At 37.1% G+C, this 17145-nt stretch overlaps 1 protein-coding gene across 3 annotated transcripts in view; it reads right to left on the reverse strand.

Moving 5' to 3' along the window:
- Nucleotides 1–17145, reverse strand: part of MTMR9 (myotubularin related protein 9) — a 94393-nt gene that overhangs the window by 12961 nt on the left and 64287 nt on the right. For all 3 annotated transcript variants that reach the window (XM_045880106.3, XM_064585314.1, XM_054508681.2), the window contains 5 exons: nt 15906–16079; nt 13610–13827; nt 12587–12748; nt 9650–9791; nt 7646–7866 (listed from right to left, as the gene is read on the reverse strand). In XM_045880106.3, coding sequence (XP_045736062.1) covers nt 7646–7866; nt 9650–9791; nt 12587–12748; nt 13610–13827; nt 15906–16079 — 917 coding nt within the window. The remainder of the gene's footprint in view (nt 1–7645; nt 7867–9649; nt 9792–12586; nt 12749–13609; nt 13828–15905; nt 16080–17145) is intronic.

The following is a 17145-nucleotide window of genomic DNA, read 5'->3' on the forward strand; positions in this document are numbered from 1 at the left end:
GAAGCGTTGCCTTTGTGATGATTATTTGTATGTAATTTTTTTTAAAATTTAGATTCAATTAGCCAACATGTGGTATATCATTAGTTTCAGATGTAGTGTTCAATAATTCATCAGTTGCATATAACCCCCAGTGCTCATATCACTGTATATAATCTTTACTCTCCTAAAAAACAAAAAACAAAAAAACCAAAACCAAAATATAACAGCAAAGCCTTGTTGACATACACAACTTTGTTTTGTTCAGCATTTTAAAAGCATATCTAACCATTGGTGTAATACCTTTTAACACTGCTTGGTATTAGTATCTATCAAAGAAACTGTAAATATGCTTCATTTCACATGCTGACTCCCAACTGCTAAAGGCTACCAATTATCTTTCCTTTTTTAAAGCATCAGATGACATAGAACATGAAATACTTGCTGTCACATTCAGTAGAATCAATGTGCCAGCCAGAGTAATACTGTGGTTCTGTGTCAAAATGCCATCAGTGGTTAAGTTCCAGGCTTGTGGCTAAGCAGGTGATAGAAGATTCAAGGAAGAATGAATGAATGAACTGACATTTTAAAAATGCCTATTATGTGACAGGTATTAGGCTAGTTTTCACATGTGTGTCATTTGATCCTCACTGTAACCCAGTGTGGCAGAGATTAATTTTTGCCTTTAACATGAGCAGAAATAGATTCAGAGAAGTCATATGGCTAGTAAGTGGCAATAGTAGAGATTCAAACTCCAATCTTCTAATTTCAAGTCTTGAATATTTTCCATGAAAGTACACTGGAGAGAATGAGGAAGGAGCTGATGACAGTAAAAAGGAAGGTTCCTAAAGTTTCTCAGAGCATAGTTTAAAATGTTGCATGTAGCTGTGGGACTTCTGGAATGGTAGGGTAAGGACCTCTGTATATCTTCTCCAAAAAGTAATGAAAACAGGGGCAAAAACAGTCAAAATAAATACTTTCACGACTCTGGAAATTAACAAAAGGTTTGTGACAATCTGAGGAACACTCATTCAAGAAAAACTAATGAACCTCTGAAAGAACAGGATTCGGAGCATTTTAACTTGGCCAGTGCCAACACTCTTTCCCCAGCTCTGCACTATCACTGCAAACAAGCAGCCCTGTCTCCACTGGAGGGGCAGACCAGCTTTGGAGCTCCTCAAAAAATACCACCCCCAGAGCACTGTCACGATTTGATGTGTCTGGCAGCTCCCTGGTAAAGGCTCCTTGGTAGAGTCTTCTTGTAGTTATTTGACAGGACTCACAGTTTGAGGTTCTCAGAGGGAAAAGCCCTATTCCCCAGGGTATTTGTCAAAAACAATGAGAGGAAACTATTTAACAGCACAGTTGCCTGAGGCTGTCATGCCAGTTGAGGCAAGTAAGACCCTAGGAAAAATAAAAGATCTGGGGAATGAGATGTCCCTGGGCAGCAGGGGGTGAGATGGGGCTTTGTAAAGCTCTGACATATTCCTGCAAATTCAAAACGGTATGCACATGCCTAGGAAATGCTTGAGATAGCCCCTATTCTTTCTCCTCTGGCTGAACCTGAGGCCCTGTATAAGCTGAAGGCTAAAACAAAGCTGTGAACTACCTGAGTGTTGAAGTCATGCCTAATACACACATAAGGTCCCTCAGCAAAGGAGGAAAAAGTTATTCATTCAGAAGGTAGAGGATCTAATTTCCAGATTTGCCATATTATCTAAAACATCAGTTTTCAAAAAAAGCAAATTACAACACACACAAAGAAACAGGAATGTGTGGTCTATACTCAGGGGGAAAAAAAGCAGTCAAAAGAAATTGTCCCTTGGAGAGGGAGGGCATATTGAACTCACTAGACAAAGACTTTATTTTATTTAGGATTTTTATTTATTTAGTTGGGAGCAAGCAAGAGAGAGAGTGAGCACGAGTAGGGGGAGGGGCAGAAGGAGAGGGAGAAGCAGACTCCCCGCTGAGCAGGGAGCACCACTAGGGGGTTGATCCCAGGACCCTGGGATCATGACCTGAGCTGAAGGCAGATGCTTAACCAGCTAAGCCACCCAGGCACCCCACTAGACAAAGACTTTAAATTAGCTATCATAAATGGGTTCGAAGAGCTAAAGAAAAATGCCTGAGAAATTAAAGGAAAGTATGATAACAATGCTATACCAATGGACAATGTCAGTAAAGAGGTAAAAATTTTAAAAAGAACCAAAGAGAAATCCTAATTTGAAAGTATAACTGAAATGAAAAAATGACCACAGGAACTCAACAGTAGATTTAAGCTGGAAGAAGAATCAGTGAATTTGAAGATAGGTCAATTGAGATTATTAATTTCTGAAGAAAAGAAAGAAAAATTGAAGAAAATTGAAAAGAATCTCCAAACCTATGGAATACCTCCAAACCTATGGAATACCAACATGCACAATGGGAGTTCCAGAAGGAGAAGAAAAAAGGGCAGAACGAATGTTTGAAAAATAATGTCTGAAAACTTCTCAAATGTGATTCTACACACCCTAGAAGATCAAGGAACTCCAAGTAGGATAAATTCAAAGTGTCCACACTAAGACACATCAGTGTCAAAAGCCAAAGAAAAAGATAATTGCAAAACCAGTAAGAGAAAAATGACCCATTACATACAGGGGACCCTCAGTGAAAGTAATGGCTCACTTATCAGAAACCATGAGGCCAGAAAGCAGTGGTATGACATATTCAGGGCACCTGGGTGACACAGTTGGCTGTGTCCAACTCTTGGTTCAGCTCAGGTCATGATCTCCAGGTCATGAGATCGAGCCCTGCGTTGGGCTCTGTGCTCAGTGCAAGTCGGCTTAAGATTCTCTCTTTCCTTATGCCTCTGCCCTTCCCCTCCACACTCTCTCTCTCTCTAAGATAATCTTAAAAAAAAAAGAGACTATTGATCAAGATGTCTATATCAGCAAAACTATGCTTCAAAAATGAAGAAGACTGATGTCACCAAAAATGGAAGAGTAGGCAGCTCCAAATGCCCATCCCTCCAGAGAAACATTGAAAACAAAAGTAGAAACTGTTAGAACCCACTTTGTCAGATTTCTGGGAAATAGAAGTTTACAACACACAAGCAAATGAAGAATCAAGGAAAAGGAAACTTGAAAAACAATAAAAAAGCTTAATGATATTTTTATTTGCTCTTGCCCTACCCTTACCCTAGCTCATAGAAGTCTTGAAGATGGCAGCCCACGCTCTTAGTATGGGACCCTGGTCCCTGGCTTCAGAGGGAATAAAGCAGTCCTTATTCACAAAGAATTGTGTCTCTCTGTTCTAACTTGTCCAAGGGTTACCTGAAGCACCTGTCTTTGTTATATCTAACTTGGAAATCACCATGGGCAGAAAAGTGGTGGGCATTCCTAGAAAACATAAGGTGAATGGACAACCTGTAGCCATCTGGGGGAAAAGATTATGGTTGAGGGGTACAACAGAGCACCAAAAACCCAAGGAAAAAGATTCTTTGGAAAAGCAGTGTATTCACAGTTGCCCATGTATACTGAGGAATTAAGAAAGCCATATGCATGCCTAAGGCAGGAAACACGCTCTGAAAAGGCCCAAGAAGATCCCAAGATTTTGGTTTTGGCTGATCTCTAGGCTCAGTGAGGGCCAGTGAGGGCGAGAAGTGAAGGCTGAGGCCTGACTAAGCATTGAAGGAATATTCCAGCATAAAGCCCATCTGTAAAGACTGCAAAAGGATTTTTTTCCTTTGTCTTGAGTGGTTTTTCCTTTCACTTTTCCCTCCCTCTTTTCCTCTCTCTCTTTTGGCTCCAAGTATTCAAGGAAATCACTGCCAAAGACTAGCTGAACACAAACTAAAGAACAGATACTTCAGGGTGCCTGGGTGGCTCAGTTGTTAAGCGTCTGCCTTCGGCTCAGGTCATGATCCCAGGGTCCTGGGATCGAGTCCCACATCAGGCTCCCTGCTCGGCAGGAAGCCTGCCCCTCCCTCTCCCACTTCCCCTGCTTGTGTTCCTGTTCTCGCTCTCTCTCTCTGTCAAATAAATAAATAAAATCTTTAAAAAAAAAAAAAAAAAGAACAGATACTTCAGAAACTACACGTGAGAAAAAAATACACTTTACAAAAGTTTAGAAAAGTCTAAATAAATAGTTACAGCTTATGGCAAGCAACAAATACAAACTCCAAGGAGTGGGAAGAATCTAATTTCCAGAGAGCTACGTTATAACATTTTAAATGTCCAGATTTAAAATTACAAATGATGCAAGAAAGACCCCTAGAAAGTATGGCCCAGTCATAGAAAAAAAATTAACAGAAATTGTCCCTAAGAAAGCACTGACTTTGCTTTTACTAGATGAAGACTTTAAATCAACAGTCTTAAATATGCTCAGAGCTAAAAAAAAAAAAAACAACCCCAACAAAACAAAACAAAACAAAAACAAAAACTAAGGACAAAGAACTAAAGGAAACAAGGAGAACAAGTCTCAAAACCTAGACTATATCAATAAACAGACAAAATTATAAAACAGTACCAAACAGAAATTCTGGAACTGAGAAGTACAATATCTGAAAAAAACAAAACAAAACAACTCACTAGATGGTTTTAATAACAGATCTGAGCAGGCACAAGAATAAGCAAATCTGAAGACGGGTCAACTTAAATTCCCCATTCTGAGAAGAACAAAAAAAGATTAAAGAAAAATGAACAGAGCCTAAGCAGCTTGTGGGTACCAACATATGCATAATGGGAATCCAAGAAAGAGAAGAGAGAAAGCATGGGAACAAAAGAATATATAAAGAATTAATGGCCAATTGGTCAATTATACCTCAATACAAATAGAAAAAACTGAACACAAAAAGAACCACACACACAAAATTATTAAGGGCTGAAAACTCCCCAAACTTGATAAAAGATATGAATCTACACATTTAGAAGTTCAACAGGCTCTAAGAAGGATAAAGGCAAAGAGACCCATACTGAGACACATTATAATCAAATTTACAAAAGCCAGACAGAGAGAGAATCTTGAAAGCAGCAAGAGAGATGCAACTCCGCATGTAGAGGGATCCTACATCATCCTTCTACAACAGATTTCTTATCAGAAACTAGGGAGGCCAGAAGGGACAGCAATGACATTTCTCAAGTGCTAAAAGGAAAAAAAAAAACAAAAACAAAACCAAAAACTACGTACCAGGAACTCTACATCCCGGAACACTATTCTTTAAAAATGAAGGAGAAATTAAGACATTTCCAGATAAATAAAAATTGAGGGAGTTCATTGCTAGAAGACTTGCTTTACAAGAGAAATGCAAAAAGGAATCCTTCAAGCTAAAATGAAAGGACACTAGACAGTAACTCAAAGCCATATGAAGGAATAACTCAGAAAAGATAACTAAAGGTATAAAAGTAAGTTATTATTATATTTTTTGACTTGTAATTCCTCTTTTTATTTCCTACATAATTTAAAAGACAAACATAATAATAAATCCATGTCAATGCGCAAATAAGAATATAATTATATATAAGAATGTAATTTGTGATAATAACATATAGGGGAGTGGAGCTATGGAAGAGCAAAGTTTTGTATGCCATTGAAGCTGAGTTTGTATTCAAAGTAGATTGTTATAAATTTGGGACATTAGTTGAAATCCACCTGGTAACCAGTAAAAAAAAAAAAAAATTAATATACATAAAATAAGAAGGGAATCATGATAGTACACTATTAAAGTATCAAACATATAGGAAGGCAAGTAATGGAGGAGATGAAGAACAAAAGAGGTATAAGACAAACAACATAAATCTCACACTGGCAGAAATAGGCCATTCCTTTTCAGTAATCACTTTAAACATAAATGAAGTAAACTCTCCAATCAAAATGCAGAGATTGGCAGAATGGACTAAAACATGATCCAACTATATACTGTCTACAAAAGATTCACTTTTGATTCAAAGATGCAAACAGATTGAAAATAAAAGGATGAAAAAAGATTTTCCACACAAATACCCATTCCACACCACGAGAGAGCTGGAATGGATGAAATAAACTTTAGGACAAAAACTCTTACAAGAGACAAAGAAGGATATTTTAAACTGGAATAAAGAGTCAATCGATCAAGAAGATATAATAATTATAAACATATATGTACCTTGCAGCAGAGCCACAAAATACAGGAAGCAAAAATCAACATAACAAAATAGAGAAACTGACAATTCTACAATACAGTTGAGGACTGCAATATCCTACTTTTGATAATGTATCAAACTAGACAGAAGACCAATAAAGAAATACATGACTTGAACAAATGTAAGGCAAATCTAGAATACTCTGCTCAACGACATCAGAGTACACATTCTTCTCAAGTGTACATGAAACATTCTTCAGGATAGATCACAGGTTAGGCCACAAAACAAATCTCAATACATTTTAAAAGACTGAAGTCATACAAATATCTTCTCCAACTACAACAGCATGCAGTTAGAAATCAATAACAGAAGAAAAAACACAGATGAATGAAAACGAAAACACAACATGCTAATACAATGTATGGGGATTCAGTGAAAACAGTGCTCAGATGGAGATTTATAGCAGTAAAAACCTATATTAAAAAAGAAAGATCGGGGAGCCTGAGTGGCTCAGTCCATTAAGCATTTGCCTTTGGGTCAGGTCATGATCCCAGGGTCCTGGGATCAAGCCCTATATCTGGCTCCCTGATCAGCTGTGGGTCTGCTTCTCCCTCTCCCTCTGGCCCTCAACCCCCCTGCCCCACCCCCGCTTGTGCTGGCTCTCACTCACTGTCTCTCTCTCTCAAATAAATAAAATCTTTAAAAAAAAAAAAAAAGAACAAAGATCTCACATCAATAACTTTTAAATCAGTAACTTTACACCTTAAGGAACTGGAAAAAGAAGGGCAAACTAAACCAGTGCTAGCAGAAAGAAGGAAAAAATAAGAGGAGAGAGTAGATAGATGAAATAGAAAATAGACAACAGAGAGCATCAGTGAAACCAAAAGTTGGTTCTCTGAAAAGACCAACAAAACTGTCCTTTAGCTAGGATGACAAAGGAAAAAAGAGAAGAGGAAGCCTTTTGACTGTACCCAATTGAGATTACCAGTTAAGCACCTTTAAAGATAATTATGATAGGTATCTTCTAAATAAACCTATAAACTTGATGGCGTCTGGACTGTGAAAGGAGGCCTGAGGACAGTTTCCAGGGGTAACAGACAAAGTCTGGGGCAGGAGTAGGAAGACCTGTATTATAGCCCTACTACTGGTGACCAACCAGCTGCATGTCCCTGGTCAAGTCATTTAACTTTCTGGGTATTCCCCTCCCAATCTATAAAATTGGATGGAGGGCAGAGCTGGATTATATGTTAAGGATTCTTCCAGATGTAAGATTACTATGATCTTATATAAGGAAATTAACACTTAAAATGGTTGCCCAATTTACTCAAAGCTTTTAAATCAGTGTATGGACTAATTTTAATCTAATAGAACAAAGTCTAGGACATGCTCTCACCTAGCATGTGATAGGCTCATAAGAAGAACACACTTCATGTAATTTAATTTATACTAACTGTAACCTCTACCATCTTATAAATAACATTAATGTAGAACCAAATCCTGGTCTCTTTTAGGAAGTGACCAAAACAGCTACAAACAAAATGGCCCCCATCCCATGTAAGCAGTATACCCACCTTTCACTTTCATTGTTGCCCAGGAATGTTCCAAACTGTGAGGCATATGCATGCTCAAAGAGCATGATGAGGAAATTCTCATTAAATTCAAAAGAACAAGGAAACTGACGAAGTATCTGCCACACACAGTCCAAGAAGAGAAGAAATACGGGTGACTCCCACTTCTGCTTACTATTACAATAGGCTGACTGTGCACAGCGCTGTTGGAATGGGTGGCCAGCCTAAGACAGAAGATGGAAATGTGACAGTCACAGCCTAGTGAGAGCACATTTATAGCACATTCCATTAACATTATTTCACACAGTTGCAACAAAACTCTTATTAAATGGAACATCATATAATTTGGATGGCTGCTATTTAGATTAATGATTTCTTGGTTTAAAACAATTTTCAGCAGCTAAGGAAAAAAACACAACTTCCAAATATTTAACAAGGCTGTGCAGTTAAAGCATAACCATAAGAACTGCAATTATCCTTGGTGAACTTAAAGTAAAATTTTCTAGGTCTCTATAATTTGTAGCAAAGTCAAAGAATATAAGGTCTTTAGGTACCAAACAAAAGACAGCTATCACCTTTTATCTCTCCAAAGCGGTACAGATTATTGTAAACTACATAAGCCTCACCACTAAATGGAAATAAATATGGAGCTCTCACACACAGATTTTATAAGGTCACTCCTGATATTAAATTTTTAATTACATATGGAAAAGAGTTATTATCATGAAGAAATCTTTATGAATACTTTTATATTAGAGATAAAATTGTCCCTAGTTCCCCTCTTCTCTTGAAAAGAACTGGAAGAGTCTGACCTCTACTGACTAAAGGAAATTTAAGAATCATTTGGATCTCTGGCCCACCCAGAAACTGATTACTGACCTTATCCCAAATCACACCCTTTAGGTATTTCACACACTTGCTTTACCTTTAGGTCCTTATACTACCTCATCTGACAAAGAAAATGCTATGAACATTTTCCAGTGGCTAATGGTATTTTGATACCCATTAATATGGTGATATTTAAGTAAGTAAATCACATTCATTTATTTGTTTGCTATGCATTATGAGGATGTTGCTGAAGAGATTTTTACCAAATATTTGAGATGGTCTGACTTGAACAGAGCTACACGTTAGTCATCAGGCAGGGTAGATAGACATGGCATACATAACAGCATTAACACATAATAAATCTGAATTTTAACTAGAAGGGCCAGAAATGATTTTTCTCCAGAGATGATTCTACTTTCAAAATATATCTAAACGTTTCTTAATCACAATTATTTACTAAGTTACACAGTGTATATACATTTATAAGTTAACCTCTGACTTGGGAGGATTTCAATCTATTTTATGAGGCCTTTATTTCAGTTGTCATTCAGCATATGTAATAACACTGCATTATGTCCTAGGGATAAAAGAGAAATTGGGCATGGTTCCCTGACCTCAAAGGAGTCACTTTATTTGGGTCTAGTTTAGGGAACAAGGCATGAAGACAATGGATCGATTTTTAGCTGTGAAGAAGGTTAAGGTCTCAAAGACTTCACGAGAGTAGAGACATGTAGCTATATCTTAAAGCATGAGAAGGATTTCACCTGGTGGGGCAAGAGGAGAGAGTGGAGCCCGACAAGCAAAAGGCAGAAAGTGCTAGAGCACATGCCTTATAATTACAAGTCCTCACACCCCCTTCCTGCCTTGTTTATGTTTTTTATCTCTAGACTGTTTTACATTCTTTGTTATTTCCCCTGTAGGTAACAAAGTACAATTAGTGAGAGTTTGTTGAGGGAATGAAATGCCAAATGAGCAAAATAAGGAAAGAGAGGCACAAAAATTGAGAGGCAGTAAAGATTATAAATGTGTACTGAGAGGAAGAGAGATTAACTGCTCCCAGAAAAGTAAACATACAATTTAAGCATTTTAATCAATCAAAATTTCATACATTCCACTCCTGCAAACTGGGATCACATCAATTATTAGCAGTTCCTGTGCACACCAAGCAGCTTTTCTCACCTGTAGCCACTCTCTTTCTATCAGGGCCTCAAAACCACGGATGGTCCTGCTTCTTGGTTCCAAGATGATCTGGGCCAGGGAGGTAACCTGAAGTGTGGAATCAGTTCCTTCTGTTCCATGGATCAATATGGATGCCCCTTCCCTGATAGAAAAATCCAGAGTACAAATGGGATACTCCCAACATGGTCAATCAACTCTGTTAATAACAAACATTCATTGAGTACAGTATTTCCAACTCTTGCATTCTGCTCTGTCCAGTAGGGTTTAGAGTTGAAATAAGGCACATGAAGAGAGCTTCTCTTAGGAAAGAAAAACTATGGGTTCCAAATTTCACATGGCAAGAACCTCTTTAAGTTATAACAACCTTCACAAAACATTTTAGTTGAATTTTTTCTCCTTTAACAAAACCCAAAAGCAGTCCTTATCACCACAATAGGTGCTTATGTTTTCTGCCTTAATAGTTGATTAAAGCCCTTCTCATCAAACCTAGAAACATACACTTGAAGTTATTTTTCTGTATCTCTCTGACCTTGATTCTACCTTTTCACCATCAGCTGACTATAACGACGCCTTCATAAACTGTAATGTAATGGATCTAGGAAACAAGACCTGAACCACACTTTCAGAAACATGAAAACAAGAAGAAACATTTATTTTTTTAAGATTTTATTTACCTATTTGACAGAGAGAGACACAGCGAGAGAGAGAACACAAGCAGGGGGAGTGAGAGAGGGAGCAGGCCTCCTGCAGAGTGGAGAGCCCGATGCGGGGCTTGATCCCAGGACGCTGGGATCACGACCTGAGCTGAAGGCAGACGCCTATCAACTGAGCCACCCAGACGCCCCAAGAAGAAACATTTAAAAAAAAAAAAAAAAAAAACAAATAAAAAAAACAAGCATAAAACTGTCAATCTAGAAAGTCAGTGGCAATGATATTACTATACCATAATACTTAGAAGGAGTCTGGGACCCCATTATTCTAAAGACAGTAGAAGAAAACACCAAAAACTAAATTAAGTACATCTCCCATTCCCTTCTTCCAACTCTCATATTGAAATGACAGTGAAGAAAATATTAAGAAAAAGGAAAATAACCTCACCACTTTCCCATAAGAATTTCAAGTTTGGTTACTGCTATTAATTCTTGTACTTATATCCTTTATGTAGCTATAACAAAAGGTAATTGCTTATTATTTCCACTTTTATTATGAACATTTTCCCATGTTTCCATATCACCTTTAGAAGTATTGTATTAATGGTTATATAATATTCTTAGGTGATCAACTAAAATTTACTTAAATGTCTTAGGAGTTATTTAGGTCATTGCTAATTTTTGTTACACTGTACTTAGCTTTTTGTCTTCTGTGGAATTATTTGAGAGTTCTTAATTTGAAAATAAGACTCCCTGTCATTCACCTAAGGTTAGGTTAACAACCTCATTCTTAGGATGAAATCTTGTGACTAGGTATGAGCAAGTATTTTAAGGCTTCTGATGTATACATTGAATCGCTATATCTTAGTTACCTGTGGTATATTTTCAATTTAACTCAATTCATTCAAGGTCTAGTCTTACATTTTGAGCAATTAATTACAAAGGCAGATTTTTATGGAGGTATGAGTAATAAGCCAGTATATATCAGAAAAGGGAACCCAAACATGGCAAAATAACCCAAAACCTTCAACTCTTAAGAGAATGTGGAAGTCCCTGTTTGTTTCCGGTGGCCAGCTGAGTCTAAACAAAGGTGGAGTTAAATACTGTTCTGCACCTCAGTTTGCCTTGACCTGCAGCATCCCATTATTATGGCTGCAAACTCAGACAACATGGTGATAAGTGTTCATTGTCATTTACAGTTCATAAGAAACCAGAAGCCTCTGTATTCACCATGCAAGGGGAAATCTTTTTAACTTAGGTTAAAAAGAAATGAAACCCTTCAAATTAATGTCTCATTATTCCGTAATATTGATTTCTCTGCCTCAGAACTTCTTTAACTCCCATATCCCGTAAAGCCTAAGACAAAAAACAGTGACAGCCTGAGAATCCCAACGCCAAAATCTCTACCCATTACTGGTTTTGTCATTAACTCACCACATAATCTTAAGCAACCTGTTCTATGATTAATTTCTCACTAACCATAAAAACATTACATGTGTATTTCCTTAGTTTGGAAGCATCAATAAAACAAATTACAGTCTCAAGGAAAAGTGCCATCCAACTATGTGGTGGCGATTCTTATACCTACCTATTGTTTCAGAGGAATCCCCTTCTTAAAAAGGGCATTCTAAGCTTCTGCAACAACTTATACCAATCCTTCTGCCTCTGTGTTCAAGTCTTCTGCCTCAAGTCTCAAGGATTAGCAACCTTCAACTGAGTGAATAAACTAAAATCACTTCATATACTTCACATCACTGCCCTCAGGTTTGCTCAACTTGAGATCCTGATATAACTACACATATCAAGTAGTTTGTTAATAAGATATCTGAGAAATTAGAAAGAATCATTTTACTGTGTAACAGAATTACATGTTCCTTTTCACCGATATTTCAAAAGTAAGAAGGCAGGTTGGGCCCTCTGAGAGCAAATAAAAAAACTTCTTTTCATTCTTTTTCATGGTTTAAGAAAAGGAAAATTGGTAGATTCACAATTCAAGGATTTTATAGAAAAAAAATAGTTCCTTTAGTACTTAAAAAAAAAGTTGTATCATTGAAGATGTGTGTATATATGTGGTTCATTAATCATCAATAAAATACCAGACTCTATACACATACTTCATCGATAACTGAATGGCAATGACTATCTTATGTAGTAATTTATACAATGATCTGAACACAAGGTATAGACCAGGCGCAAACTTTCACGCAATATATAAACGTAGTCTGGATAAGAGCAAAGTCTAGTTAGCAGTACGTGTCCCATTCTGGAACACTGAAATACACTTTACCTGTCGATACACTGAGCTGCTAGACAAGCAGTTGTAAGAATCTCTTTGATGTGTGTCAGCCAGTTCGAAGCCTCCAATCTACCGAGCCATCGGTCCATGTTATGTGTTTGGTCATTACAAGCTTCCACGAGTTTGATTAAGCTCTCCTGAAGAATGTGATACCTTTAAAAAACAAGAAAAAGTAAAAAAGAAAATAGAAAATACAATGATGAAGGAGAAACCAAACCAAAACCCCAACCTCCACTATATCCAAGAGGCAAAGCAGCTCAAAATAGTATAAAAATATTTACCTTGCTATACAATAACTTGACAATTAAACCCTGAAAAACTAATATTTAAACATGGTTGCAAGGAAGCTTAACACGCCTGTCATGGTAAATCATTCCTCAGATGAACAGATTAAACCAGTTCACGCAGCTGAATTTCCTGACTAGGGAATTGCACAGAACACTGCATTTTGTGACAAGTCACGAGGCCACACCACTGACATCTGCCATCCTGTTCCCACAGATCCAACACTAGACACCCGGTACCTTCAGCAGGGATGGCCAAGGCCAGCTCAGACCCCATTGTTTTATTAGCTCCAACCCCCACCCACCCATTCCAGAAGCCCTGATAAACCTCTAACTGCAAACATAAACAAAAGATATTGGTGGAGGAAATACGCTGTGAGAATAGGTGGGTGTGGGGGAAAGGAAGTCTTTAGTCAGAATTCTGACTTAGAAAAATATACTTATCTGTAGCATATCTGTTCACTAAGTGTGGTGACCAGTGATCTACTAACAGAGAAATAGACCTTGCGGTGATGAAATTGCAGAGTTCACTTAGAGAAAGCATGCTTTTGGGCAAGTCCAAGATTAAGTTTCCCCCTCATCTTATAAAACATGACAGGATATCCAGCCAATTTCTGACTTTAAGTTAATGGGTAGGTTCGTTTGAGAACTTGTGATCTTTGAACAGCTAAGGGCTCACTCACTCTAATTCGCTTCTAATAAGAGTCCATTACTGTCTCGAGTCTTTTACCTCTCAATGGACTTATGAATCCGCCTCCACTGGGGATAATGAGCTTCTTGTTCAAAGCCGCCGCCTTTGGCTCTAGCTTGCTGAGCTACATTTAAAGATCGGGTGTCAATGATGTAGCCTCGTTTTCCTGCCCTGAGGGTAGCATTTATCAGCTTTTCATCTTCTTTGCACCTTCTCCCATTTGTGCCAGTGAGTGGCTGACCACTTCGCATGATTACCTAGAAGCACAATGCAGTTTAAAATTGAAGAAAGCTGCTTTGAAAGTTTCTGAAAACAGAAATGAATTACCTAGATTAAGAGTATCTCAAGAACAATTGTGTGACACTTTGAAATAAATTTGATCCTGAAATAAAGAAACAGCTCTATATATGGAATAATTAATAACTGTAAAACAAAAATAAGCCCTGCACTGTAACAGTTTTTCTTCCTAATATCTCAAAATATTTCCACATAATACATTATAATTGCTAAAGAGATCAAACATTACAATTCATTTAGTCAGTAAATTGTTTACTGGACACAGCCTTGTAATACAAGAATAATGGTGCCGGTAAACTTCTGTTTCAACTACATAAACAGGGTTGGCAGGTTTTATCAAGAATTATAGGGATGACTGGGTGGTTCAGTCGGTTAAGCGTCTGCCTTTGGCTCAGGTCATGATAGTCCTGGGATCGAGTCCCGCATCAGGTTCCTTGCTCATTGGGGAGCCTGCTTCTCCCTCTGCTTGTGCTCTCTCTCTGACAAATAAATAAATAAAATCTTTAAAAGAATTGTAAAGGGCCACCTGGGTGGCTCAGTCGGTTAAGCGTCCAACTTTTGGTTTCAGCTCAGGTTATGATCTCAGGGTCTTGAGACTGAGCCTCATGTCAGGCTCTGCATTCAGTGGGGAGTCTGCTTGAAATTCTCTCCCTCTGCCCCCCTCAAATAAATAAATCTTTTTAAAAAGGAAAAGAATTATAAAGCGAAAAGTCACCAATGGTAAGATAAAAAAGCTTATGTACTATTCTTCTTATGGGAATCATTTTTAGTATCTTGAAAGCTGCTTGTCTATTATTTATTCTCCTATGGCCCTCTTTCATCCTTTTCAGTATTTCAAGACCTAGAAACTTGTTTCCAAAGACCATCAACTATATATTTTGAAAGTTTGATTTTGAAATTTTTCTCAAGAAATCAGTATTATACTGATCTCTTCCCTGGTGAACAGTTTAGAGTTATTTCCATTTCATCCCATAATATATACTGTTATATTAACTACCTTGAAATTTAACATGATGAAGAAAGGTCATCCAGAAGATGACAACAGTTAACTCCCAGTCTGTGCTAACCATGTACATGGACACATAGTAAATTTAATATTTTTTAAAATGCTTTGTAATGAACACTGATTAACAGAAATACTACTGAGCAAACAGGATAGATGACCTGATGTCAAAGTAGCAAATTTTTAGAAATCTTTTTATTCTAAATATCCGTATTTACTATCCAGGGAAAAAAGGGAAATGGAATATGACTATAACTTATTTACTACTGGTTTCAAAATGAGAAACAGAGTTACTGACTGAGAGAAAATAAGAGAACAGAAATAGATTTAGAAAATATTTAGGGGGCGGCTGGGTGGCTCAGTCAGTTAGGCATTCAACTCTTGATTTCGGCTCAGGTCATGATCTTAGGGTCGCAGGATCGAGCCCCACATCAGGCTCCATGCTCCTGCTTAGGATTCTCTCTCCCTCTGCTCTACCCTACCCTCACCCTCATCTCGTGCACTCTCTCTCAAAACAAAAAAAAAAAAGAAAGAAAATATTTAGGAAACACACAGCAAGTGCTTGCCTATTCAAGTACTGACTCCTGTGTTTACTAAAGTTGTAACAATAACATGTGTCACTCTTCTCCATTTTGAAAATAAAAATGTCTGCTCAATTTACCTTTTACAGGGAAATTTAGTAAAGATAATTAAAATAAAGTATCTTACCACTATTTTGGTTGGAGAAATTTATTTTTCTACCTAACAGTATTATTTTAAGTGTCAAATGAACATTAGTTCCCTTTGTACTGAGTCCTGAAGATAAGCCTATCTGGCCTTTCTAATTTTGAGCAGCATCATGAAAAGAATTCAAAATCATATCCTAATCACAAAACATACTACGCCTGATTCCCTAAAGTTTAAAAGAAGGAAGTCATAGCAGGAGAGACTAATCACATCTATGAGCAAGTACACAGAAAAGGGAATATTTCTAAGACAAGATCCGCAAACGAAGACTTTCACTGGATCAAGCAGCAGTACCATACACTTACTCACCATTCCATTTTTTTTATGATAATAGCTGAGTACTGGGAAGCGTCCTCCATGTCGAAACATAGCTACCTTTCGAAGAGCTTCATCATCAATGGATCTGGGAACTATGACAATTGGCGGGTAAGAAGGGCAGACGGCAAATTCCTTATTGACATAGCTTAACCTCCATTCACTGGTCTGAAAAACACAAAATACTTCAAAGCTAAGCAAGTATCTCAATGTCACAAAATAATCTGAAAATTTTAAAAGGATCTTAGAGATCAACTTTCATACAATGAAGAAGCCATCTCTCAGGAATTTAATATAAGGATACCTAACCCATACTTGAAGGAGTTATATTCTTCAGCATCAGCTTCTTGCTATGCTAGGGATCCTCGGTTCCTAGAAAGTGTTTCCTTATATTGAGCAAAATGTGGATACTGTAACTTCCTCTATTGTTTTTACTGTGATTTCAGCACAAATGCCTATTTCACATGGCATCCTATTAGCTGACATCATCCCATTCATCTTTTTGGGTATCATTTACTTTTTTTTTTTGGTACTCTTCAGTATAGCAACAGGAAGAGTATAATACTCCAGATAATGCTCAACCAGAACAGATGAGACTAGAGCTACTACATACATCAAATCCCTTGTTCTCTTCTGTTATTTGAAAAAAAAGGAAATCTAGAAAGACTGGTAATATCTTTCTTAAAACAATAACGACTTAATACTAAAAAAAAGTTATACTTAGGAATCAATGAAATAATTTCTAACTCACTATACTAAGGACTAAAAGTATACAACATAAAATTATCCAATGACAACTTACTTCAAACATCAAAAATAAAAACCACTTGAAGACTGTAAAAAGCTTTTTACAGTTAAAAAAATAAAATTATGTATATGCACATTTTGATATATTCCGATAAATCAGAGCTGGCCTAACATGCTGGTCATGGGTTGCAGTACCAAGAAGATAAAATCGAAGTATGTTCAGCATACTGTAGAAAAAGAGAACTTTTTTAAAAAACGCTTTTACATGATACCATATATTTTTAAATTAAGCCATTTTCATTTTTCAGTTATTCTCTTTACCAATTTTAAAGAGAGTTTCTAAAAGATTTATTGTTTAAAAAAAAGGAATTTACCTGTTTCCTGCTCACCTCCATCTCATAATTCCCTTTCCCCAGAGGCAACCATTTTCAACTCTTTTAGCTTTAACTCTGGCGTTTACCTCCAAATTTCTAAATAATATGACTAT

This window comes from Mirounga angustirostris, unplaced genomic scaffold (genome assembly GCF_029215605.1).
Source record: "Mirounga angustirostris isolate CCGP_5_RB_7025 unplaced genomic scaffold, mMirAng1.0.hap1 SCAF_2, whole genome shotgun sequence".
Lineage (NCBI taxonomy): Eukaryota > Metazoa > Chordata > Mammalia > Carnivora > Phocidae > Mirounga > Mirounga angustirostris.